This window comes from Pygocentrus nattereri, chromosome 16 (assembly GCF_015220715.1).
Source record: "Pygocentrus nattereri isolate fPygNat1 chromosome 16, fPygNat1.pri, whole genome shotgun sequence".
Lineage (NCBI taxonomy): Eukaryota > Metazoa > Chordata > Actinopteri > Characiformes > Serrasalmidae > Pygocentrus > Pygocentrus nattereri.
This window is the reverse complement of record NC_051226.1, coordinates 39773615-39800799: the sequence shown is the minus strand read 5'-3', so window position 1 is coordinate 39800799 and position 27185 is coordinate 39773615. Positions and strand designations below refer to the sequence as shown.

At 47.9% G+C, this 27185-nt stretch overlaps 1 protein-coding gene across 4 annotated transcripts in view; it reads left to right on the top strand.

The window, feature by feature from the left end:
* Nucleotides 1-3550: 3550 nt before the first annotated feature.
* The window catches only part of aggf1 (angiogenic factor with G patch and FHA domains 1), a 26107-nt gene continuing 2472 nt past the window's right edge, over nucleotides 3551-27185 (top strand). The window contains exons 1-15 of one of the 4 annotated variants that reach the window (XM_017688283.2): nucleotides 3551-3640; nucleotides 3727-3793; nucleotides 5137-5496; nucleotides 6299-6398; nucleotides 6643-6839; nucleotides 8890-9030; nucleotides 10386-10589; nucleotides 16077-16494; nucleotides 18064-18166; nucleotides 19039-19090; nucleotides 19329-19430; nucleotides 19616-19781; nucleotides 21081-21160; nucleotides 22521-22648; nucleotides 26470-26569. In XM_017688283.2, coding sequence (XP_017543772.1) covers nucleotides 5152-5496; nucleotides 6299-6398; nucleotides 6643-6839; nucleotides 8890-9030; nucleotides 10386-10589; nucleotides 16077-16494; nucleotides 18064-18166; nucleotides 19039-19090; nucleotides 19329-19430; nucleotides 19616-19781; nucleotides 21081-21160; nucleotides 22521-22648; nucleotides 26470-26569 — 2136 coding nt within the window. In that variant the 5' untranslated portion in view covers nucleotides 3551-3640; nucleotides 3727-3793; nucleotides 5137-5151. Of the gene's footprint in view, nucleotides 3794-5136; nucleotides 5497-6298; nucleotides 6399-6642; nucleotides 6840-8889; nucleotides 9031-10385; nucleotides 10590-12781; nucleotides 12852-16076; nucleotides 16495-18063; nucleotides 18167-19038; nucleotides 19091-19328; nucleotides 19431-19615; nucleotides 19782-21080; nucleotides 21161-22520; nucleotides 22649-26469; nucleotides 26570-27185 lie in introns of all 4 variants that reach the window. The other 3 variants (XM_017688285.2, XM_017688282.2, XM_017688284.2) reach the window with 3 other exon arrangements.

Here is a 27185-nt window from a genome sequence, read left to right as displayed (position 1 = left end):
TGGTGTAGTGTAGTGGGTATATAGTGGTTGGTGTAGTGTAGTGGGTGTATAGTGGTTGGAGTAGTGTAGTGGGTATATAGTGGTTGGTTAGTGTAGTGGGTATATAGTGGTTGGTTAGTGTAGTGGGTGTATAGTGGTTGGTGTAGTGTAGTGGGTGTATAGTGGTTGGTGTAGTGTAGTGGGTATATAGTGGTTAGTTAGTGTAGTGGGTATATAGTGGTTGGTGTAGTGTAGTGGGTGTATAGTGGTTGGTGTAGTGTAGTGGGTATATAGCGGTTGGTATAGTGTAGTGGGTATATAGTGGTTGGTTAGTGTAGTGGGTATATAGTGGTTGGTCAGTGTAGTGGGTATATAGTGGTTGGTTAGTGTAGTGGGTATATAGTGGTTGGTTAGTGTAGTGGGTATATAGCGGTTGGTGTAGTGTAGTGGGTATATAGTGGTTGGTGTAGTGTAGTGGGTATATAGTGGTTAGTTAGTGTAGTGGGTATATAGTGGTTGGTGTAGTGTAGTGGGTGTATAGTGGTTGGTGTAGTGTAGTGGGTATATAGCGGTTGGTATAGTGTAGTGGGTATATAGTGGTTGGTGTAGTGTAGTGGGTGTATAGTGGTTGGTGTAGTGTAGTGGGTATATAGCGGTTGGTATAGTGTAGTGGGTATATAGTGGTTGGTTAGTGTAGTGGGTATATAGTGGTTGGTTAGTGTAGTGGGTATATAGTGGTTGGTTAGTGTAGTGGGTATATAGTGGTTGGTGTAGTGTAGTGGGTGTATAGTGGTTGGTGTAGTGTAGTGGGTATATAGCGGTTGGTATAGTGTAGTGGGTATATAGTGGTTGGTTATTGTAGTGGGTATATAGTGGTTGGTTAGTGTAGTGGGTATATAGTGGTTGGTTAGTGTAGTGGGTATATAGTGGTTGGTTAGTGTAGTGGGTATATAGTGGTTGGTGTAGTGTAGTGGGTGTATAGTGGTTGGTTAGTGTAGTGGGTATATAGTGGTTGGTATAGTGTAGTGGGTATATAGTGGTTGGTTAGTGTAGTGGGTATATAGTGGTTGGTGTAGTGTAGTGGGTATATAGTGGTTAGTTAGTGTAGTGGGTATATAGTGGTTGGTATAGTGTAGTGGGTATATAGTGGTTGGTTAGTGTAGTGGGTATATAGTGGTTGGTTAGTGTAGTGGGTATATAGTGGTTGGTTATTGTAGTGGGTATATAGCGGTTGGTATAGTGTAGTGGGTATATAGCGGTTGGTTAGTGTAGTGGGTATATAGTGGTTGGTTAGTGTAGTGGGTATATAGTGGTTGGTGTAGTGTAGTGGGTATATAGTGGTTGGTTAGTGTAGTGGGTATATAGTGGTTGGTTAGTGTAGTGGGTATATAGTGGTTGGTTATTGTAGTGGGTATATAGCGGTTGGTATAGTGTAGTGGGTATATAGCGGTTGGTTAGTGTAGTGGGTATATAGTGGTTGGTTAGTGTAGTGGGTATATAGTGGTTGGTGTAGTGTTGTGGGTATATAGTGGTTGGTTAGTGTAGTGGGTATATAGCGGTTGGTTAGTGTAGTGGGTATATAGTGGTTGGTGTAGTGTAGTGGGTATATAGTGGTTGGTTAGTGTAGTGGGTATATAGTGGTTGGTTATTGTAGTGGGTATATAGCGGTTGGTATAGTGTAGTGGGTATATAGCGGTTGGTTAGTGTAGTGGGTATATAGTGGTTGGTTAGTGTAGTGGGTATATAGTGGTTGGTGTAGTGTAGTGGGTATATAGTGGTTGGTTAGTGTAGTGGGTATATAGTGGTTGGTTAGTGTAGTGGGTATATAGTGGTTGGTTATTGTAGTGGGTATATAGCGGTTGGTATAGTGTAGTGGGTATATAGCGGTTGGTTAGTGTAGTGGGTATATAGTGGTTGGTTAGTGTAGTGGGTATATAGTGGTTGGTGTAGTGTTGTGGGTATATAGTGGTTGGTTAGTGTAGTGGGTATATAGCGGTTGGTTAGTGTAGTGGGTATATAGTGGTTGGTGTAGTGTAGTGGGTATATAGCGGTTGGTTAGTGTAGTGGGTATATAGTGGTTGGTTAGTGTAGTGGGTATATAGTGGTTGGTGTAGTGTTGTGGGTATATAGTGGTTGGTTAGTGTAGTGGGTATATAGCGGTTGGTTAGTGTAGTGGGTATATAGTGGTTGGTGTAGTGTAGTGGGTATATAGTGGTTGGTTAGTGTAGTGGGTATATAGTGGTTGGTTATTGTAGTGGGTATATAGCGGTTGGTATAGTGTAGTGGGTATATAGCGGTTGGTTAGTGTAGTGGGTATATAGTGGTTGGTTAGTGTAGTGGGTATATAGTGGTTGGTGTAGTGTAGTGGGTATATAGTGGTTGGTTAGTGTAGTGGGTATATAGTGGTTGGTTAGTGTAGTGGGTATATAGTGGTTGGTTATTGTAGTGGGTATATAGCGGTTGGTATAGTGTAGTGGGTATATAGCGGTTGGTTAGTGTAGTGGGTATATAGTGGTTGGTTAGTGTAGTGGGTATATAGTGGTTGGTGTAGTGTTGTGGGTATATAGTGGTTGGTTAGTGTAGTGGGTATATAGCGGTTGGTTAGTGTAGTGGGTATATAGTGGTTGGTGTAGTGTAGTGGGTATATAGTGGTTGGTTAGTGTAGTGGGTATATAGTGGTTGGTTAGTGTAGTGGGTATATAGTGGTTGGTTAGTGTAGTGGGTATATAGTGGTTGGTTAGTGTAGTGGGTATCACCTCTGCCTTCTATTCTGTAGACTGGGCTTCAGTCCCCCACCTGGGCAAACACCCTACACTACACCAATAAGAGTCCTTGGGCAAGACTCCCAAAGAAAAAGAGGAAAAATCAGGGAATTGGACTGTAAGTGGAAAATAAGCGATGATATGTGGAATTTTGCCCATTACACTGCTTGACCACCAGTGGGCCACCCGGATAACTCAACAAAGAACAAAATGCCAGTGGACCACTTGGCCGGTCAGTGGGCCCACACTGATCCACTACCCTCCTGCTATCCGGGGTGCTAGCGGCAGAGACGTAACCGGAAAAGAAAAGAATCATAAAAAATAACATAAAATGTGCCAGAATTTCTGAACAGCCCACTTTTTATATTGGATTTATTTCCTTCCCCAGTGTTGTGACCTGAGTAAGCGGTCAGCGTGTCTCTGCCTATGACTCTGTTTCTGTTAAAAACCTGTGTAGACACTGATAGCGTGGCATTGAAGTTTTAAAACTTTCTGAACAATGTAAACAGATCCATCCACTGCGGTGTGATGGTAGAGAAGCTCTCTCTTTACAGTGGTGGTGATGGGAACCAGGCGTCGCCATGACTACAACACAGATATAGACACTTTATTTACCATCCAGAACCACCAGAGAACCTACACGAGTCTTCTGAGCTTATATGGAATGTTGATGATGGAAAACAGTGGAAAATCTGGAAAAAATAATCAGTACTTTCGGCCATTTAACTAGTTAAAGCAGAATTTTAAAATGTCGGTGGGGTTCCCCTTTACCGGCCGCCCCTCCCGGACGGCAGGGGGCGGTAGCGCCGCGCCGGAGCGCCTTAGTGCGCTGGGGGAGCGCTTAGTGAGCATGGCCGCGTCGGGCGGAGTGGGGTGTAAACACAGCGCGCGTCTTCACTGTAACTCACTTCACCCTCACACTCAGCTGTTCTCGGGTGGGTTCCCCGTGCAGGGTGGTCCTAAGATGTTTATCTCTGATCCGCAGGTTGAGCCGAAAGGCGCGGCGGCTGTCGGGCGGCGGCGTTTGGACGGAGAGCGGCGCGGCCGAGACGGTGAGAACCTTCCACACCTTAACGCGGAGTGACGTCTCTACAGGCGCCCGGACCCGCCTCGGTCCCGCCGGGGACCCGCCTCGGTCCCGCGCAGTTACAGAAGCGGAATTTAACATAAAAGTCCTGCAACCAGCCTAAAGTTTGGGTTCCCGTTCGGAACTCTCCGTTCCACCTTAAATGGTGCTGGAGTTACGCTCACTCGCTGACGCCGAGGCGGACTCCTGCGCCATTTAAGGTGGAACGGAGAATTGGAATAAGAAACCAACTTCCGCTTTGTCGCTAGTGAGCTTGATACCTCAGCGCTATCGATCAGGCTGAGTCGATCGATCAGGTGTTCATCGATATGGCGCTGTAAGCTTGTGGGCCAGTTGTCTAGAACCTGAATGAGTTCGAGTGAGTCCCACACTGAGTGTCCCCAGACTAAATAAAGATCGCTAGGGTGGAGCAAGGCGGTTAGTGTGGTATCCCAAGTGGCGGCTAGGGTGTTGCTAAGCTGTTGCACGGCAGTTGCTATGGTAGCCCAAATGATAGCGAGGGTGTTGCTGAGCGGTTGCTAGGATGTTGCAAGGTGGTTGCTCTGGTAACCCAAATGGTAGCTAGGCTGTTGTAAAGTGGTTGCTATGCTATAGCATGTGGTAGCTGGGGTGTTCCTAAGCAGTTGGTGTGGTATCCCATGTTTAGTGGTTGCTAGGATGTTGCTAGGCAGTTGCTATGGTATCCCAAATGGTTGCTAGGCTGTTGTTCCATTCCACTTTAAATGGTGTGGCAGTTACACGTGTAGAACGAATTTTGAAAGAGATGCTGATGAATTAGAAACCAACGTCGTTTCATCGAAAAATTTGTAGGCATCCAGTTCATCTCCATGGATGCAGCACAGCAGAGCTGTAAGCGTCCACTGGAGTTGCTGGCCTGTTGATCACGTTCCAGTGGCTGATCTAACACTGCGTCCCAAACAACAAACTAGTCTACGGCGCCTGCTACTCTAATGAGGGCACTTCTAATGGGCACTGATTAGTGAGCTAGATGCAGTTTGGGATGCAGCAGAAGTAGCACAGTGGGAAGACTCAGGCGTTTAGATGTTACAGCAACCAATCAAATAAAATCAACGCAGTGCACTCCAATATGTTGGTGAGCTTGCTATAAAAATGCGCTTTAAGCTGAGTTCCCAAAAAACGTGTGTGTTTCTGCTTCTGCTAGATCGGTTGTGGCTTTACTGTCTCATAACAAACTGCCACAGCGCTGCAGAGTCACCCTGGAGTTCTGCTGGAACTCTGGCAGATGTTAGGCTGTCAGATACTGGAGTGTTCCTTTCCAAAATTAAGATCTGGATTCCCTGTTTGCAGCTGACGGCCTGGACGATGGCAAGCGATGCCGAGGAGAGCTCCACCTCAGAGCTGGCGGATCTGGAGGTGGGAGTGAGGTCCACGTCCCATGAGGATAAACCTGTTTGCCATTACGAGGCGATGGACCTGAAAGAGGAGGATGGACATGGATCTGAGGCGCCGAGTCTGGAGAAGGCTGATGTAGATGTGCAGGACCAGGGCTCCAGATGCGAGGTTGCAGTTCTGCAGATGGAGGTGGAGCGGCTGCAGCGGGAGCTGCTGGAGTGTCAGAGTGAACTGCAGAGAGTGCAGAAGCAGCTCAGCCAGAGCGAGAGGCTTCAGAAGAGCACGGAGAGCTTCAACCAGGACCTCAGACAGCAGGTAACACAGGGACTTAACCTTAATGCTGAGGGAAGAAACTAGGCCATAGTTCACGGGTCGGCAGCATGTGGCTCTTTTACTGCCCTGCTGCAGCTTCACAGCGGGATACGGTTTTTAGGTGAAGGGGAAATAAAGCTCTGCTGGTCATCGTGCAGGTAAATAGCAAAGAGAAAGATTTTAAGATGAATATTGAAGGTTTGGAGATGAGTGGACTCATTTACCCGTATTGCTCCAGCTTATTTCCCAGTTTAATCTGCAGCAATAAACTGCCAAACACTAAAAAGCCAGCTTGTCATTCGCCAGCTTCTTGTTCAGATTGTCCCATTCCACCTTAAACGGTGCAGCGGTTACATTCTGGCACCTCACGCACCATTTAAGGTGGAACGGGAACTTGAAGCTGGCGAATGAGAAGCGACTTCAGCCCCGTAAAAAGACGAACGGTGATGAACCGGTTCTACTTCTGCGGAGCCGTTTCCAGCCAAAAGGTCACGTGGCTAGAAATGTCCGACAGTGGTCGGAAGACCATGACCAAGACTTCCAAGGTCTACCCTGGCCCCCTAATGCCCCAGACTTGAACCCAGTTGAGCATCTTTGTGACGATCCTCTATGGATCCTCCCCGTGCCCCCCCCAGCAGATCTGGGATGCCCTGCAGTCCGCAAGGCTCCTGATCCCTGTGACCTCCTGCCAGGATCTTACTGAGTCGCTCTTATTGAGTTACTGTGGATATTAGCCGGTGGTCATAATGATGTGACCCGACTGTGTAGCACAAGTAATAGAAAGAAGTGTGGGCTTTGTGTGTAGGTTGAGAAGCTGAGTGTGGAGCTTCATGAACGGAAGAAGAAAGAGAAGAGCCGGACAGAAGCAGAGACTCAGACTGAGGAGTACACCTGGACTGAGACAGGTGCTGTAACGCTGCTTTACCTATTCACACAAACACACACAGCCCTGGAATTCCAGATTAGAACTTTTCTGGAACAGTGCTCTCTGATCCGACAGAAGAAGAGTAGAGCTCTTTAGCCATAATTGAGTTTGTCATCGTTGGAGAAAGAACAGTGAAGTATGAGGGTGGGAGCATCAAGATCTGGAGCTGATGATTAGTTAGAAGTTCCTTTTACCTTGAAGTTAAAACCAGGCTTTTTTAACAGATTATTACAATTACTACTACGGGGGCTACTGTCAGGCTGCTGCAGAGGGAACAGCAGAAACAGAGCAAAGCGTCTCCACGGAAACGCAGGAAACCTCCGAATTCGCAGAGACGTATCCCATGGCAACAGAGACGGCGGCAGCGAGTGCACAGCCGTCCGAGGAAGCGAGCAGTGCAGCACAGCCGGAGGCAACGGAGGTAAGACATGACTGCTGATGTTCACACCGACCATAACATGTTTCTACACCCACTGTCCACTTCATCAGCTCCACTGACCGTTCAGCTCCACTCTGTAGTTCTACAGTTACAGACTGTAGTCCATCTGTTTCTCTGATACTCTGTTACCCTGTTCTTCAGTGGTCAGGACCCCCATGGACCCCCACTGAGCAGGTACTGTTTGGGTGGTGGGTCATTCTCAGCACTGAGACACTCAGCAGTGACACTGAGGTGGTGGTGGTGTGTTAGTATGTGTTGTGCTGGTCTGAGTGGATAAGATTCGTGAGTGATGTGAGGAGGGATGGTGAGATCGGCTGCAGGCTGATACAGATGGCAGCTGTAATGCGGTCACTGTGCTGGACTGTAGTGGTGAAGAGGGAGCTGAGCGCTTGGTTTACTAGTTGGTCTACATTCCCACCCTCACCGACAGAAAGAATGAGATCACGAATACAAGTGGCGGGAATGAGCCTCTTCTCAGGGTGGTGGACACTGTACGAACAGGGTGAGGAGCTCAGATTAGAGCCGCTACTCCTCCACACCCGCCACATTTACCTGCAACCTAATAATCCATTAATAATCCGACTAATAGCTCAGTCGGAACTGAAGACCTCCATGTAAACACCTCAATCAGAATAGCCGAGTCCTATTGAGGCCATTCTAAATACAGTTTCTGTCCGATTGATCGAGGTGGAAAATCCAGTTAAATAATCAGTTAAATAGAAGAATAATATCCGTGTAAGCTCCTGTATCCGATTACATTCCCTATCGGAAAGTTTCAGTCCGTTCTGCATGAGCGTCGCGTCACAGTGAGAGTTTATACCGGTCAACACGGCGGAGCAGAAACTGGTCTGCAGAGGAGACGAAGTTCATGCTCTGATCTTTAAAAGACGGCGGTGGGACGGACGTCCAGCTTATGCGTCTCAGAGCACGACGTCTTCCTCTCGGCCTTCTTTAATAAGGACGTGTGAAGGACGTTTTCCTGAGTCTGACGTCATTTTAAAGCAGTTAAAAACACAATCACTGCTCACTGCTGCTCATCTCACTCTGACTGGACTCACGGGAGGTTCGCTGTCATGGTAACGTCCACTCTAAGTGGTCCTCTATGCACGTGCGTCATTTTGCACTGGATTACTTGTAGCACGCATGTAAAGATTTTCCGTCAGGTTGTTGAGTAGAATAAACACCTCAGTCTGAATCTAATCAGAATGTATTCAGTCGGATTGGCAAAAATCCCTGCATGTAAACACAGACACTGTGAGGGGCCAGTCGAGGTGGTTCAGGCATCTGATCCAGGTGCCTCAGGACGCCTTCTGTTGGGGGTGTACCAGGCAAGGCCTACTGGGATGTGACCCTGGGGTCGTCCTAGGACCTGCTGGAGGGATGATATCTCCAGGTTGGCCTGGGAGCGGCTCGGGGTCCCACAGAATGAGCTGGAGGAGGTTGTGGGGCACAGAGTCGTCTGGGATTCTCTGCTCTCCCAACTGCTGCGGCGACCCTGGTTGTTGATGATGATGAAGATGATGATGGGGATGATGATGATGGGGATGGGCTCGCTTTGTGGCAAATCACAGTTCCAAAGCACGTCAGCATTGATTTTTGATTTCATTCACGGAAAGTAAATTCGGCGAAATCCCTGCAGTCTCTCTCTCTCTCTCTCTCTCTCTCTCTCTCTCTCTCTCTCTCTCTCTCTCTCTCTCTCTCTGTGTCTCTCTCTCTCTCTCTCTCTGTCTCTCTCTCTCTCTCTCTCTCTCTCTCTCTCTCTCTCTCTCTCTCTCTCTCTCTCTCTCTCTCGCCTGCATGCTTCTTAACCGTGAACCTCCGTTTTCAGTGTGTTTTTCAAGCTGTTTATCAGTAAATTACTCTTCTCTAATCGTCTCAGTTCATTTCCCAAACCAGTGATTATATTTCCCACATCTGTAAAAGAGGCGATGTGATTATATGCGTGAAGGGAGCCTCCGCTGCTGTCGAATGTCCAGAGCCCAGCGGTGCAGTTATATAATGGGCGGTGTGTCTGTGTGTTGTGTATTTGTAGCAGGTGGGTGGCGATGGCGGTTCCTCCATAGCCGACATGCTGAGAGCCACGGCAGAGGAAGCTCTGACTCAGACAGGCTTTGTGTTCGATGAGAATTCAGGCATGTACTACGACCACGCCACGGGCTTCTACTACGACTCAGTGAGTTGCTCCTGCATCACTTCACTCGCATATTTCATCCTTCATTTCATTCAAGCAAACAATCAACTGTTGGAACGTTTTAAACAGACCAAAGCAAACGCCGCTCCGCACGAAAATGGGCAGTTGACCATAGAATCATGCTTTCGCAGTGGACGTCCAAGCCAAAACAGCCATTCAGTACAAGATGCTTATTCTTAAAATAATATCAAATATGTCCGTATTTAATTTGCTCTACTTTCAGGCCACTTTTAACTCTTCCACCTTTTCGTGGTGGGTTCTCCCAACAAAAGCTTCCCAAAGAGGTCACTGATATTATGGTCCCCTTCAAACAGATGCAAACATTCTCTCAAACAGCTGCCCAACCAAAAGATGGAGAGAAAACGTGGCTCCTAACAACCACCTGGAAGAGCTGGTCGACCCCAAAACTGCCCCCATCAGATAAACAGCACTGAAAGCTTTGATCTCTGAGAGAGAGGAGAACATCAAGCTGCTTCAGATCTGAAAACATCCACAGGTGTTTCTGTCCATCCTTCCACTGTGAGAAGACCACGCAGTGCTGTGGGTCTGAAAGGACGTGTAGCTGATCGAGAAGAACCTCACTGAGAAAAGGAGACGGACACACCAAACAAAGAAGCTGGACGATGGACTGACCACCCCAGAGTCCAGACCTCAGCACCACTGAATGGGTTTGATCATCAACCAGCTTCTCAGACTGAGCTTTGGAGGCGTGTCTGCAGGTTCTTTGAGGAGCTGGAAGTGAGGATCCTGAGAAGAACGGAAGCTGGAATGAAGGGAGAGAGACTCACTGACTGGACAGCTCAGATTCTGTGAGATTTTTGGCGTCCATTGCTCCCCAAAAAAAATCAACATCCCACTTCTTCCACCACTGTGGTTGAAGGCAAAAGTTGGGAAAACTGAGCTGTTGATGGAGCGTTCTGCTCACTCCGCTCTGACTCCATTGTAGATCATGGAATATCCCGTTTGCCGTCGTCCATCTACTGCAAACATGCAAGTGCAGTGTTACTTTTTAATCCGTATACCCTGAATGTTTGATGGTAGGATTTATTGTTTATGATGTTTGTGGAATATTTTACAGCATTTCTTTTAGATTGCTCTAATCCCAACTTTTGACCACATTAAACATTACGTATCTTGTCTTTCCACTGTTTCTATTCAAGTACAGATCAGAGTAGGTGTTTATTTCCATTTTACGTGCTGTCCCAACTCTTTTGGAATTGGCTCTACATGCATTTAACAGGTGTTTACGGTATAAATGAACTTTACGGTGCAGACAGAACAGGCTTTCTGTGAATGAAGGGATCCAGACTAAGCAGTCCTGGTTTTGCTGTTTCCAGAGCAGCCAGCTGTATTACGACGCCAATACAGGCATGTACTACTACTACGACCAGGAGAGCGGAAAGTACCAGTTCCACTCCAGAATCGAGCTGCCGGCAGCTCAGCCTGCCGATCAACCTGTTCAGACCAGCAACAGCCAGGAGAAGATCAGCAAGAAGAGAAACAAGAAGACCTCAGAGAAACCAGCCCACCTGGATAACAGGGTAAAGCACTCGCGTCTGATCGGGGGACCTCACTGGCTTTGAATAGAAGTTAGTTGGGTATGTTATTTAATAGACTTGCTCCGCCCCAGACTGCAGTCTTTTGTGGCTGGTCCTCTGTTGGAGGGTCGGACAAGCTTCATAGAACGCCTGCAGAAATCCCCTCATGTATCCCATGGCTTTGGTGTGCATAGAGAACAGCGCTATTAAACGCACTCGTTTGTGTTCGTTCTGTAAAGCTTGTCTATAAGAGTCGCTGCAGAAGACGCCTCTGTGGGTGGAGAACATGCAGTAGGCCTGGGTGATGTAATCAGTCATGGACAAGTAACCCACAGGCGAAGTGTGAAAGGCGGTGATCGTGGGGGCTCCTGGGTGGTGCAGCCGTCTCAGCGCCGGCCGTATCGTCAGGAGATCATGGGTTTTCCTTGCTCTCTCTGGGTGGGCAGCACGGCACGGCCCCCGTCTCCCCCCATCACTCGGCACGGTGCTAGTCAGCACTGGCGTCTGTTAACAGATCTGGCGGTAGGCGTCTCATCCGACCGCGTTCAGCTGCACGATGACGTCTCGTCAGCGGCAGTTTCAAAAGATTTGGTGGCTCTTCATAGAACTCTGAGGAACCCTGTGCTGCCTTCGCCCTCCAAGCGCTGGTGGCATCATGTGAGTCTTAACTGGTGGGTGGAATTGGATACTTGGGGGGAAAGCTGAGAGATAATTAGAGAGAGAGAGAGAAATTTGTCTGGTTCTCTCTGCCGTACCGGGTGATGCTGGCTTTACTGCACGGCTCTTCTCCTTCTCCTTATTTTACTTTAGAAGTTGAAAACACGATATTATCAAATTGGCGATATTATCGATGATCACAAATAAACTTGATTATTTTTCCACGTCACCCAGGCCTAGTGTGGATCTGTGATGAGAGGATCTAAACTGATGGGGGTACCTGTCCGAATTCCTGTGTTACTGTGACGTTCTTTTATAGTCTCATGGACGCTGTTCTCCAGGCTTCCCTCCCCATTCCCCACATACAGGGACACTAGTGGAGAGAAGTGTTGGTATTCCGGCACACGCCTTGTCCGTGCCTGCAGAGGAGTCTCAGCCCTGTATGTGTGCAAGAAACACTTGTGTGTTGACGGTTTCCATTTGGAGTCTGTGGTGAATGCAGCACTCGGAGTAGTAGATGTTAAAGGTTTAGCTATTCAAAAAAAACTGGCTCAGGTTCGCCTCTTACGTCTGTGGTGCTGGTGCCGACTGTGCCCGGTGCCGACTGTGCCCGGTGCCGACTGTGCTCGGTCTCTAGCTCGACCGACCAACCAACCAAATGGACACTAATCTGTGCCAATAAATAATAGAAGCTTATGTCCCACCATCACACTGACTGCAGCTCTAAATCATCCCAAACTTACTGTTTTTGACAAATAAACACGATCAGCTGGTCAAACCCGTCCAGCCGGCTCAGCTTCACTCGGCAGTCCTGGACCAGCGAGCTGCCTCCGTTAGACGCAGCAAGCAGTGAGATTATTTTATTCTTTAGGGAAGAACATGGTTCTATATGGAACCATGAACACTCGGAGCCATTTGCATGATTAAAGGATTCTTTGCCTCCTGCACGGTTGGTGCAGAAGCTGCCGTACGTGGTTTTATATGGAGCCTTTTTAAAAAAGGTTCTTCTTTTATTTCAAAGCAAAGCTAGTAACAGTAGATGATTCCCCATCAGTGTGAAGAACCACCCTTTCACCTTGAGACGAATCCTTTGATCAAGCATGGGCTGCTGTGGGTGTTTATGGCTCTATATAAGATCGTTTTCTAAACAACCCTGGAATGACCGTTGTTTTAAGTGGGCGGGGCGCTGGCTAGTACCTGCACAATGAGGAGTATTTTTCAGTTGTGAAATCTCAGTGCTGCTTTTTTAAAGTTGGGAATGTTTAACTCGTAAGCGTTGCTCTAACGATAATCATCATCATCATCATAAAAACAATAAACAAGAACGGGAACAGTCTGAATAATATTAGACATGGTAAGAATTTGTTATTCTGGCATCACGATTATTTTTACTGTTACTGATATTCATTTATTTTATTTCTTAGATTCTGAAATAGTAGAAAATGCCGCGATGTAAAGCCCACGGGGTTTAGGGCGTGACTGTTATTAATGCGGCTTTGGGGTCGGAGGCTGATTTTGTGCTGTTTTTCTTGCTGTAGGTTGAGACGGTCACTAACTCTTTGGCTAAGCTGAAGATAGCCCAGTGTAGGAGGAGACCAGCGCATAGAGGTAGATTTCCCCTCCGCCTAAACGCATTAGATCCCACGTCCTCCACGAAATAGCTCTGCTCCTCAGAGTTACATCAGCGCCGGATACATATCGACAGATGGCTGCTTAAAATCGAACTCTTGGCACTAGACGGTGTTTATATGGGATTAGGTGACGCTGGGTTTCTGCGCTTTACTGCAGTCGTAACCCGATGAAAGTGAATGTTACCTGTCGCTAATCCTTATTAATTTAGTTCTAGTTCATAGGTGTAAGACTTGATGCCCGTCCAATTTGGAAAAGGAACACGAGTCCAGTAGCTGAAAGGCTGGAGAATGACGCCGAGTCCATCACAGTGACTGTGTGTAACTATTTTTTTAGTCTATCCAGGCATCCTAGTCTGTTCTTAACCACCAACTATTAGATTGGTGGAAGTGACTTAACCATCCAGCTAAACAGCCAGTTGCAAATCAGACATGGACAGCTCAAACACGACTAATGCCCCGAACTGCTAACCTGTAGGGGTATTTTAATACCTCAGTGTTTGGTGTGAAATGTATAGACTGTATGGTAAAACGTATGAAGCGTTAACGGCTACGGTTACAACAAACCTGCATCACCATAAGGAGCTTTATTTAAGACATTCAGCTTACATCTGTTCATTATCTTTAGGCTTTTAATTAAAACACATTACATACATTTATAGCCTGAATGTTTACACTAACAGGAGAAGCTATTAGACAGTTTTTAGCTCCTAATGTAACTCGCTCACGTTTCTCGCTCAATTCCTCCACAAGGGGGTGCTCATAGCAATCAGATAGCTTTTAACACTTCAGTAGAACAGAGCTTCACATAAGGCTGAACGACTCATCTTTATCATTATTATCATTGATTTTAATAATAATAATAATACAATTTTCAAAATGCAAGTGCTGCAGTGTTTATTGCAGCCTGTATGATCGATAGTGGGGATATAAATGAGTTAAACCAATCAGAAGTGGTCTGGCGTCCGACTGCTTTGTACATGACAACAACTAACTGGCACGTTGTGTTTCAGCGTTCAGGCGTGAAGCCAGATTAACACGAAACAGGCCCAGTTTTAGGAAACGATTGGTCAGAATTGGTCAGAACAAGATATTTTGCGCAAATCGTTGAGGCCTCGTTTCATACAGAAGTGCCTGTAGTTCTGAATGGAGTGTGTGAATAGTGACTGGAGCTTCTCTAATTGTGTGTTTTGTTTTTGCTGCTTGCTTAAAAGTGAGGTCAGTCTCTGTACCAGCGGCACGTCCAGTCGTGTCCTCACAGCGTCCTCGTGATATTGTGAAAACGGCTGCATTAACCGTCCGTTTTATGTCCGTCTTCCATCATGACGCTCCACATGGAGCCTTCAGCCGACCACTCTGAGGTTCAGGTCACTGAGTATTTGTCCAGCAGGGATTCATTTGTGAGAATTTCTTTGTGAGCCTCATTTCTTACGCACTACATCCAACCTGAAAGCCAAGCCTGGTGCTAAAAACAATTCAACAAGTCAGTATTTGCACATAATTGATTGTAGGACACAGCAGCCCCTGTGGGCACCATGAACGCTCGTGTAGATGACTGGTCAGTCCTAGGCTGGGCTGAAAGGCTCAGTGTTTTTCCAGAGAAATCTGTCTAAGCTGTGGCTGGTCCTGCAGCTGTAGAGACCTGTATGGCCGAGTAGCTTAGTGTTGAATTTCCAACCCGAGACTCCAAATGGAAACGGTCAGGCTCCGAGTCGTGTGATCGACGCCCAGACGATCTGAAAAGAGTCTAATGATCTACTCATTTATATTAAACTGTGTTGTTAACAGCTCTTAATTGGATTTGTCATAATAAAGTACCATCCCCCTTTAGGCATGTTGTCCTAGAGGCTTTCTGAAGCTTCAACAGTGGCTAAGTTATCCTATCCTATCTATAGTAGCCTTCAAGTGGAACTCCACCCATTTTTCTAAATTTTCTATACAGTTAAAAGATTCAGATGTAAACCGAGTCGTTCAGAGCGGTTTGCTGTGAAACGCGCTGTTCTAGATAAACTGACCGAGTCAGAGCCGCTCACAGTGGTGGTGATGGGAACCAGACGTCCCCCTCTAAAAGCTCCTCACAGTGGAGATGATGGGAACCAGACGTCCCCTCTAAAAGCTCCTCACAGTGGTGGTGATGGGAACCAGACGTCCCTCTAAAAGCTCCTCACAGTGGTGGTGATGGGAACCAGACGTCCCTCTAAAAGCTCCTCACAGTGGTGGTGATGGGAACCAGACGTCCCCTCTAAAAGCTCCTCACAGTGGTGGTGATGGGAACCAGACGTCCCTCTAAAAGCTCCTCACAGTGGTGGTGATGGGAACCAGACGTCCCTCTAAAAGCTCCTCACAGTGGTGGTGATGGGAACCAGACGTCCCCTCTAAAAGCTCCTCACAGTGGTGGTGATGGGAACCAGACGTCCCTCTAAAAGCTCCTCACAGTGGTGGTGATGGGAACCAGACGTCCCTCTAAAAGCTCCTCACAGTGGTGGTGATGGGAACCAGACGTCCCCTCTAAAAGCTCCTCACAGTGGTGGTGATGGGAACCAGACGTCCCTCTAAAAGCTCCTACAGAAAGTTCCTACATGAGCTGGTTCTGAATTCACTGTCTGATGACTGAGACGCTGTTTTATGAGAGTTTAGAGAACTTCAGCTCCATTCATGGTGGAGGGAGACATGCAGAGCGCTGTGCGGCAAAATAGTCCCCAAAGAAAACTCATTATTCCAGATTTTCCACTGTTTTCCATCATCAACATTCCATATAAGCTCAGAAGACTCGTGTAGGTTCTCTGGTGGTTCTGGATGGTAAATAAAGTGTCTATATCTGTGTTGTAGTCATGGCGACGCCTGGTTCCCATCACCACCACTGTAAAGACGTCTGAACCATCTCACACCAAACCCTCTGGATCTCTCTGTTTACACCTCACACTCCGAGTTATGATTAAATTCTGGAATTTTGTAGCTGGTGGTGTTAATGCCATTCGGCCAGCACTGGAACTTTTTAGTATTGAGTAATTAATTGTTTCCAGTTACTATAAATTCTAGAAACAGCTGAAAGCTTTCGTAACACACTACTACAAACCGTTAAACTGTGTGTGAACCAGAATAAGCCGGTTATTAGGCTGGTACACACAGCCAGTTTTCCAGTGAATGGGGAGAGTCTGGAGACCAATCCTCAGTGCTGATTGGCTGAATGTCTGCTGACTGACAGGACCACGGCAGTGTTGGGGAGGGGCCTGAGCCCGTTAAGTGTCGAGACGAGGAAAAGAGGGATGGAGCACGGAAAAAAGAGCGACGCTCTCGCTCGCGGAGCAGGAAGCGCTCGTCTCATTCGGATGGGTCTGGTCGCCATGGAAACAGAAGGCGGCGACGTAACGGGTCGCATTCCGACGACGGACGCAGCAGGAAGAAGAAGAAGAAAAGGAAAAAGGACCGGAGGAGGAGGAGGAGACCTCGCAGGGACAGGACGTCATGCTCCGATGACACAAGCGATGAGAGCGAGCCGGAGGAAGGAGAGATCACGGGGTCGGAAGGAGAGAAAGAGCCTTCGTCACCGTCATCATCCTCTCCGTCGGCTTCCCAGCTGGCCTCTCCGGCTCCAGACTGCGCGGAGAACGAGACACAGGAAGGTGAGGGAGTGAGAGAGACATGAGGGAAGAAGGAGAGCGAGACAGTGAGCGAGAGAGCGGGACAGACAGAGAGAGAGCGAGACAGACAGAGAGAGCGAGACAGACAGAGAGCGAGACAGACAGAGAGCGAGCGAGACAGACAGAGAGCGAGCGAGACAGACAGAGAGAGAGCGAGACAGACAGGGAGCGAGACAGACAGAGAGCGAGACAGTGAGCGAGACAGTGAGAGTGAGAGACAGACAGATGCACACACTTCATATGGGAAGCTCGCCGTATCAGAGCAGCACTTGTCACTGGGTGGAAAGAGCCAGAGGTTGTGAGACCCTGACAGTTGGCCTACCACAGAGTTATTAGGGGGTCTTGAAAAGCATGTAGGCCACAGTGGAGTGGGACTCTCAGCATTTACTGTACAACCCAAGGAAATAGAAACGGCAGATTCTCTAATTATTTTGCACAAGGCGTGTCCCAATTCGAGCCGTGTCCTTCGAAGGCTGCGTAGACCCACAAAGGCTGAACTGAAATGAGGCGGTCTGCTGTACGGCGGGCTCACGTCCCACCCTCACCGCTGCATCACGAAACGCCGCTCCTGTCAAGGTCTTTCACAGTTCTTTAAAAATGGAGCCAGGAGCTCTGATTTTAGTGTTTTGTCATTGATTAGAGCTGGAGATGCTCCTCTCCGTCGGCTCTTTGCTCCCTAAAACTAAACAAAACCTTAGCATTAGTTTGGCTTCAGACCACGTCAGCTTCCTTCACCCAGTACTGCTGTATTATTGACGTGTCGCCTCAGCCGAAGTTCACGCCTCTGCTGATGCCCCCATGTCCTTGAATCCTCGCCGGCACGCAGTGAACCTCGGGATCTGTTGGCTGGGGAAGGATCCACCCATTGGATCCTTCGTTTCCATGGAAAAGGACACGTTTCTCAGCCGCATATGAAGGAGCCTTAGAAATGGGACAGCCTAGTGACGCAGTCGGCCTTCAAATGCAGCCTCCGAAGGACGCAGCTCCTGAATTGGGACACCAACGCCATCTATAGCTGAATGGCTGAATTCCAGAGTGACGCCGATATAATGGCAGATTTTTTAGTAATGCATGTAGGCATGGCTTTGGAAATCACTCGTTTAAAGTGTTGCACCCTGAAGTTTCTTCAGCGCAGGGACAGAACCCACACTAGAAGGAGCTCGTGAACGTTTTAGCCCTTCAGTTTGTGGTAGTTGCAGTTGGTACTTGAAAATTGCAGCTTTTAGTAGCGTTTAATGTAAGACACTTGAAGTTGGTTATGCAAGTGGATACAGGCCCTAAAGACCTTATTGGCCCTAAAGACCACTTGGTTGCTCAGTACACAACGGCTGCTTGGTTGCTTCTGATTGGTGTGCTCACCTACAGGTGGTTCACAAGCTGAGCCTCATTAGGTTAAATATCCCTGCCTTAACCTTGGAAAGGCAACGTTGCTGCTTTAATATAAAATTCAGCTGTTGTGGTTTGAAATCGCGCTCACAGGACGATTAATAATTCAGGCCCTGCTGTTTATTTTCCTCTGCAACTCATTGTGTGTTTGTGTATGTGCTGCAGAAGTGTGGCCTCCATGCGTGAGGGTGACGGTGGTTCGCTCTCCCGTCCTTCAGCCTGGAACCCTCTTCATCCTCACAGCTGATGCTGTCGCAACTATCGGCCGGTCAGTATCAGTTCAGCTCTGACTTTACTTGTAGTTCACAAACGAAGAGCTGTGTGGCCTTAAGACGTTCTGCTCCTGGTGAGTTTTTACATCAGATTTTGAAACATCGCTGTGAGGATTTGATTGCATTCAGTATTCATAAGAGCGTAAGTGAGGTCAGGTACTGATGTAGGAAGACTCATCACTCAAAGTGGCCGATGTGCCAAAAATGGTGTGTTATTATCCACAAAATGTCCAGATCTTTCGGTTTTCTGAGGTTTGGGTAAGTTGGAACAGACGAAGTTTCACACCTACCCCATTTGGTGCAGACCTATTAAACATTTTCCTTAATTCAGTTTAATTCAGACAGGTGTGAACACTGCACACAGGCGCACACTAAACAAACGAACCCTGGTCCGAACACCCCAGTTCAGTTTATACCTGGAGCCCACACTTGGCATCGGGCACCTTAGGCCAATGTGTCGCTCCAGAATGCCCCGTTCTATTGGTCAAGATGTCGACACACAGAGATTTTCCTGATTTGAGAATAATTGTAATAGTTTTTTCTGAGGTTTTCAAAGTTGGAACAGACAGAAATGAAACGGAAGGGCCACGTTTAAAAAATCCCATCAAAGCTTTTAATAATCAGTTTTAATTAGTTTCACTCGCTGCACTAAATCCAGTTCAACAGGACAAATTGAGCTCTATTCAGAACAAAACGCACTGCTAGAGCCGTTCATCACAATGATGATATAGTACGGTCACGTGACCCGGACCACGTCAACCTGAAACTAGCTGAATGCACAGCAGGCCAGCCGTCCGGATACATTTGGCTCATGTCTGTTTATCTTTGCTGTTTATGAAGTCATAAATAACTGACTGCGTGTTTGCAGAGAGAAGGACCTGAACCACGCCATCCGGATCCCGGAGATGGGAGTGAGTAAGGTATGAGCTCTGCCGGACAGCGGCTGACCGCTTCAGCCCCTCAGTGCATGCCTGCCAGTGACTGTTCCACCTGCAGTGCTTGGATATTTGTGTTGATATAATCGAATCAAGATAGTTTCATTATTCAACGCAGAGTTGAAATGGAATTTAATTTCATTCAAATGATCGAATTCAAGACTGGACTGTGATGTTTTGGTCAGATTCGGCGCCTATTTGTGTTGTTTTTGTTCTCCTGCAGTCACATGTGGAGGTGTATTATGATCAAGGTCAGCAGTGTTACATGCTGGTGGACCAGGGCAGTCAGAACGGCACGGTCGTCAACGGCAACAGGATACTACAGGTACGTCAGTCCATACCACGTATACCCCTCTTTCCTTTATATAGTCTGGGTATATATGTACTGTGGATAATATAGTTATATATGGATAATACAGAGGGGGGGGGGGCTGTATAATTAATTCTATAATGAAATAATTCCTACAGGACGTTTTGTGGAGATCTGTTTGTGTCCGTGTGTCTCCACAGCCTAAGGTGCGGTGTGATCCTCACCCTTTGGCCCACGGTGATGAGGTGAAGCTGGGGGAGACCGTTTTATCCTTCCACATTCACACAGGCACCGACACCTGCGACGGCTGTGAACCAGGACAGGTCAGGGCTCACCTTAGCCGACGCCGCCAGGAGGAGAGCACAGGTACAAGCGCAGACCCTTCAGTTACCTCACATGTGGTGAAACGTTCACGCGGCTTTAGGTCCACAAGGTTGAATCAGGGAGTAGCAGCGGTTGCAAGCGTCGCAACTTTGTGGAACGAGTTCGATGGAACCGCCCATCAGAGTGGCGGTGGATGGAGATGGAAGAACGGAGGTGCTGGGATCCAAATGATGAGTTATAGGAGGAGTAACAGGAGACGGAGATCCTCCAGCGCTTCATCACACAGGCTGTAACCACAGCAGCTACTAACGTGATATTTTGTATGGATTAACATACAGCAGTAAATAACTAGAGAGGTGGATAAACGACAGATATGAGAAAAAACGGCAGTGACCGCTGGAAAAATACACACAGAGGAAACGACTGCAGATATGAAAACTCCGAGATCCTAAACCGTAGTTCTGTTTATTCCATTAAAACTAATGATCGTTCCGTTCAGTCACTCCCGAAACGTTCCCGGGTGTTTCTGTGGGCCTGTTTCAGTTTCAGCGGAATGTAAAACCTCTGGCCGGTACATGACGAGCGAGCGCAGCTTTACACTCAAATCATCACACCTTTTTCTTTAAAACGCCGAAACGCTGGTTTACTTCATTTCAGAAAGTGTTTAGTAACTTTAGTAGTGACGATTCTTAATGTTCCTCACTGATTTTCAGACTTTGGGAGGCCTTTGCTTCCAAACAGTGGGATCTGACTGCTCACCATGTGGCCACGAGGGGCAGGGATGCAGCCTCACCTCCTGCTCTGAAATGCAGGGGCGTGGCTAAAATAGTTTTTTTTTTTAATAATCTTTTTATTTTAAGAACAATTAAATTAATTATGAATCTACATCTTTCAACTTAAAACAAATAAAAAAGTCTTTAAAAAAACCGAAGGTTTAGAGGGTGGGATTTGAGACCGACACCCCCTAATGGAAAATGTCCTATGAGTAATGATCTTGTATTGATGAGCTCATTAATAAGTGTATTGATGTGTTTGATGATGTTTGAGCTGCTGCTTTGCCTCATTAGTGCAGTAACTGAGCGGGATTTGTGCAGCTTGCACTGTTTTTCAGTCGCTTTGTTTAACAGTCAGGTGCTGTCACTTTGATTGTTGCCATGCCGACCACAGAGACGACTGTGAATCAAGCGCACACGAACGTGTTCGAACACGTTAATCTGCAGAAATAGCAGGAAAATCGCTGGGTGGTTCTTAATGAGCAGTGATATGGTTTTACATCATTACAGTGTGGTGTGATCGCCGGGTGGTCTGACTGGCCTCTGGGTCGTCCTGCTTGTTTTTCAGTGTGTTTGCTCAGTAAGGAGGATAAAGAGCTGCAGAGACAGAAGGAGCTCAAACAGATGAAGATCAAATACGGCCTTGAAGTAAGTCTGTCCCGTTTATTCCCGCTGGAAGAGCAGGCCCGTGATTAGGGCCTGAGTGCTGTGTGGTTGGAATACGCTGCTGTGTGAATGGACACGTGGCAGTATGGTAATAAATATCTGAGTTAAAGGGTTAAAGAGCTGCGTTTTCAGCTGTTTATTAAAAGGGAGCTCTGAGCTCGACTGGCTAGCAGAAGCTGAGCTCCACAGTGTAGAAGCAGAAGAGCTGAAAGAGCCGATCTTCTCCCCATCCTAGAGATGTTCAGCTTTCTCAGAGCTTCAGTTCCACAGATCAGTCATTTAGATTTTTCTTGATTTAGTTGAAAATGTTGTGACATCCACTGAGAAATATGACGCACAGCTGGTGAGCTTGTCAAGTACCTTATTAAAAAGGAACAGAACGGTGTGTGAGTGTGTGTGAGTGTGTGTGAGTGTGTGTGAGTGTGTGTGAGTGTGTGTGAGTGTGTGAGTGTGTGTGAGTGTGTGTGAGTGTGTGTGAGTGTGTGCGAGTGTGTGCGAGTGTGTGCGAGTGTGAGCGAGTGTGTGTTCTGCTTTGTTGTGAGATGTACAGTAATTGTTTCCCTGTCTGTGTGTGTGTGTGTGTGTGTGTGTGTGTTCTGCTTTGTTGTGTGATGTACAGTAATTGTTTCCCTGTGTGTGCGAGTGTGTGCGAGTGTGTGCGAGTGTGTGCGAGTGTGTGCGAGTGTGTGCGAGTGTGTGCGAGTGTGAGCGAGTGTGTGTGAGTGTGTGTTCTGCTTTGTTGTGAGATGTACAGTAATTGTTTCCCTGTCTGTGTGTGTGTGTGTGTGTGTGTGTGTTCTGCTTTGTTGTGTGATGTACAGTAATTGTTTCCCTGTGTGAGTGTGTGTGAGTGTGTGTGAGTGTGTGTGAGTGTGTGTGAGTGTGTGTGAGTGTGTGTGAGAGTGTGTGAGAGTGTGTGTGTTCTGCTTTGTCGTGAGATGTACAGTAATTGTTTCCCTGTGTGTGTGTGTGTGTGTGTGTCAGTGTGTGTTCTGCTTTGTCGTGAGATGTACAGTAATTGTTTCCCTGTCTGTGAGTGTGTGTGTGAGTGAGTGTGAGTGAGTGTGAGTGTGTGAGTGTGTGTGAGTGTGTGTGAGTGTGTGAGTGTGTGTGAGTGTGTGTGTGTGTGTGTGTGTGTGAGTGTGTGAGTGTGTGTGTGTGTGTGTTCTGCTTTGTCGTGAGATGTACAGTAATTGTTTCCCTGTGTGTGTGTGAGTGTGTGTGTGAGTGTGTGAGTGTGTGTGAGTGTGTGTTCTGCTTTGTCGTGAGATGTACAGTAATTGTTTCCCTGTCTGTGTGTGTGTGTGTGTGTGTGTGTGTGTGTGTGTGTGTGTGTGTACAGAGCAGTGAATATGAGGACAGCTGTGTGTTGAAGAACAGTAAGTACAAGGACCGAGCAGAGACCAGGCGACAGGCGGTGGGCAGTGAGGGAACCTTCTACCGAGATGACGCCCCGGCGTCCGTGCATGTGTGAGTATTTTCCCGTCACGTGTTCTTCACACCGCCGAGGTTTTATTTGAACGCTGATGGTGCGTTCTCCTGGCCTGATGGTGCGTTCTCCTGGCCTGATGGTGCGTTCTCCTGGCCTGATGGTGCGTTCTCCTGGCCTGATGGTGCGTTCTCCTGGCCTGATGGTGCGGTCTCCTGGCCTGATGGTGCGGTCTCCTGGCCTGATGGTGCGGTCTCCTGGCCTGATGGTGCGGTCTCCTGGCCTGATGGTGCGTTCTCCTAGCCTGATGGTGCGGTCTCCTGGCCTGATGGTGCGTTCTCCTGGCCTGATGGTGCGTTCTCCTGGCCTTATGGTGCGTTCTCCTGGCCTGATGGTGCGTTCTCCTGGCCTGATGGTGCGGTCTCCTGGCCTTATGGTGCGTTCTCCTGGCCTGATGGTGCGTTCTCCTGGCCTGATGGTGCGTTCTCCTGGCCTGATGGTGCGGTCTCCTGGCCTGATGGTGCGTTCTCCTAGCCTGATGGTGCGTTCTCCTGGCCTGATGGTGCGGTCTCCTGGCCTTATGGTGCGGTCTCCTGGCCTGATGGTGCGTTCTCCTGGCCTGGCCCAGCGGGTCTGTAGCAGTGCAGGCTGAAGCCCAGCTGCAGGGCGCGGTTTGTTGCTTTGATTGAATCCTTGATTATAGCGTCGTATCTCATAGCGTTCGCTCTGAAATACAGCTTGGCCTTTACCACCTTTAGCAGGCTGTGTTCGACGGGTGTTTGCCGGAGAACTCGGGATAAATCAACCGGCAGTAAACTGACAAAGCAGCGGCTTGGTGGAGCTTCAGTTTCCCTGGACATCGGCATTTGAACAAGAACCCACAAGCTGTATGAGTGAGAACAAGAGGCCTCCATTACGGAGGAGCTGAACCGGTGACTATACGTACATACAGGGTGATTCCCAAAGATTCATCCGATTTCAAATTCCCGTAATCTTACAGCCGTGAGGCGCAGAGGAACCAATCACAATCCAACTGTAAGAGGAGGTCATAGAGTTTCTGACCGGCTCCTTCAGTCTGAGAGGAGCTGAGACCCCTGAGCAGAACGTTCTGCGTTCTCCACGTCAATCAGAGTGAATCCGTCAGAACTGAGCAGCGGGATTTTCATCAGCAGTGGAGCTCCAGCAGCTTCCTCCGTCCAGCTGGAGGAGGTTCAGACTGAGACCTTGAAAATTGGATGGACAGAAACCCCTGTGGATGTTTCCAGATCTGAAGCAGCTTGATCTTCTCCTCTCTCTCAGAGATCAAAGCTTTCAGTGCTGTTTACCTGATTGGGGCAGTTTTCTGGTGACCAGCTCTTCCAGGTGGTTGTTACGAGACACATTTTCTCTGTAGCTTTTAATCACTGCAGTTTTGAAAATGTAATGTTTCCACTTTGGCTTTCTCTTCCTGTGTGCGAGTGGATTATCTTGTATCTAACCTCATTAGAAACATCTCTTGAAGAAGAGATTAGATCAGGTACATCAGGCAGTCACTCAGCAGCTGGCAAACCACCAGCCAAGCTCTGCAGCAAACAGACTAAATGATGCACACTTGTGCTGCGGGGTTGTTTGTTTTATCTTCCACAGACGAGCGTTTCTGGTTTAGTCGTGCCTTTTGATCATACGTGTGATAATGAGTCTGAGATGTGTGCATAAAGGCCCGTTTAGGACCGAGGGGGGGGGGCACACTGATGATATGTAAGGGGCGTTTGGAGGCATGAATATAAAGCATGAAGACGAGTGTTGAATCAGAGCGAACAGCGTTTGAGCAGCAGGGCTTGTGATTTGAAGATGGTCTTGAAGTTGTAGGTTTAATTCAGAAAGAAAAAACTTCTGACCAGTAAGTCCATGTGGTGTTTCAGTGGTGGCTCTAGGGCAATAGGGCAGGTCACAAAAAAGGTCAAAACATATAAAAGCTGTGGTACTGGCACATGCAGGATGGGCTGGGCAGAGAGAGGGAGGGTGTCTGACTCTGTCCAGGCCGGAGCTCAGGACTTTATTAATAACTGATTTTAGGAACTGGGTGTCATGATCAGTCGCGCCAGGCTGAGCCCATTATAGATTACCACCCTACAGTAAATTAGCCTGCCGGGCAGAGAGCAGAGGTCAGCAGTAGGCCACGCTCCTGTGAGAACTTCACTCAGTCTCTCGGGAGCCATAATTTATCTGGGCTGTGTGGTCATTTGAGATAAAATCCATAAATTTGACAGGGCTGTTGTTTGAGTTTGGACTGTATGATCAGACTGGACTGCGCTGAGTCCAACTCAACCCAAGCCACACTTTAGTGCTTTGAGCCCACAACTGACCCAGAAATAGCAAAAGTGTGTTTTGAGTTTAAAACCAAAGCGAACCTGATAGAATTCAGGCCAAAATGAACCCCATGAACTCCATCATTGTATTTTGAGGCAGAAACTGACCCGAGTCACGCATTGACTCAGAAATAGACTCAAGTATAGCAAAATTTGTTTCAAAACTGACGTGTACCTCATCATGTTTTGAGGCTGAAGTCGACCCAAGTACAGCAAAATTCTGTCTAAACCGGACCCAAGCGCAGCAATATCGAACCTCGTCACCATGTTTTGAGTCAGAAACCATTCAGAGTATAGCTAAAGCCTTTCTGAGCCTAACTTGAGTCACTTCACATTTTGAGACAGAAACTGACCAGTGAGCAAAAGTCTGAAACTGACTCGAACTACGTTGTCTTGAGTCAGAAACTGACCCAAGTAGAGCTGAAGCCCGTCTGAACCTGACCCAAGTAGAGCTGAAGCCCGTCTGAACCTGACCCAAGTAGAGCTGAAGCCCGTCTGAAACTGACCCAAGTAGAGCTGAAGCCCGTCTGAACCTGACCCAAGTAGAGCTGAAGCCCGTCTGAACCTGACCCAAGTAGAGCTGAAGCCCGTCTGAACCTGACCCAAGTAGAGCTGAAGCCCGTCTGAACCTGACCCAAGTAGAGCTGAAGCCCGTCTGAACCTGACCCAAGTAGAGCTGAAGCCCGTCTGAAACTGACCCAAGTAGAGCTGAAGCCCGTCTGAACCTGACCCAAGTAGAGCTGAAGCCCGTCTGAAACTGACCCAAACCATCTTATCTTCTTGTGAGTCTGATCCTGACCTGAGCCTCAATGAATGAAAAGTTTGAGAATGGTTCTGAAATCCAGATCTCCATCACTATCATCACTGGAGCCTGTCCCTGCGCTCACTGGGTGGACAGCAGGCCTGACCTGGACAAGTCGCCTGTCCATCACAGGACCGACAGAAACAACATTGTTCTGTTTTATTATTATCACATCAGATCACCTGCAGTAAAGAGTTGCTTCCGTTGAAGAGATCACAAACCCCAGCTAAAGGACTGACCAGCCCAGAGTCCAGACTTCAGCATCCCTGAATCAGGGATTATATGAACTGTGAGATGTTAAACCGGCTTCTAAGACTGGAAGAATATTCCTGCAATCCTGTTTAAAAAACTGAAACGCACGTCAGCTTTCTGTTTGAAATGGTTCTGCTTACGACTCCTTTCAGATGTTCAATGTGAGGCAGAACCAGCTGCCGGTGACCCCACGGCCTCTGCAGCTCTGCAGAACTTCAGGAAAACGCACTCATTTGTTGCACAAGTTGATCCAAACTGCACGTCCAAGGCCAAATGGCCGATTAAGTAAAGCGATTTGAAGACGAGCGCACACAGATGGAAATGTGTGCGTGTCCTTTGTCACAGTTTGCAGTTCCTCTTTTGCTGCCGTTACTGATCCCCTGTCTGCCAGCGGCCGCTGTAGCGCTGAGCTGCTGCCGGAGTTCCTCTGAACTCTGATACGGTGTGTTTGTGTTTGTAGGGAAATCAATGAGGAGAATAAAGGACGGCAGATGTTGGAGAGAATGGGCTGGAAGAGCGGAGAGGGACTGGGCAAAGACGGAGCCGGCATCACAGAACCAGTAAGCACACACACACACACACACACACACGCACACGCACACACACACACGCACACACACACACGCACACACACGCACACACGCACACGCACACGCACACACGCACACACACACGCACGCACACACACACACGCACACGCACGCACACACACACACGCACGCACGCACGCACACACACACACGCGCGCACACACGCACACACACACACGCACGCTGAGTGACTCTGAGTCCTGCTTTGTAGCTGCACTCTCCATTTCATCAGAAGCACCTGCCACCCTCAGGTGCACTTTGTAGATTTACACTTAAGTCCACTGACCAGATTTGAGCGGTGGGTCATCCTCAGCACAGCGAGGACCAATGAGCGCGCTGATGGGTGGAATCTGGTGTGAATGGCCTGAAAACAGAGCTAAACATACTGTAGGAACTGGTTTTGCTGGTTCTGCTCAAGCGAGATGGAGATACTCCCACCTTTGTTTCACTGCGGGTGCTCTTGTGGTCATTCACGCCTCCATTCTTTCTCCAAACATGCGATTTGTAGACACCGTGCATCACTGAAGGCATTCATTGTTGTTGTGATGTCAGTTTAGCCCCGCCCACTGTCTTCTGTTATCATAAG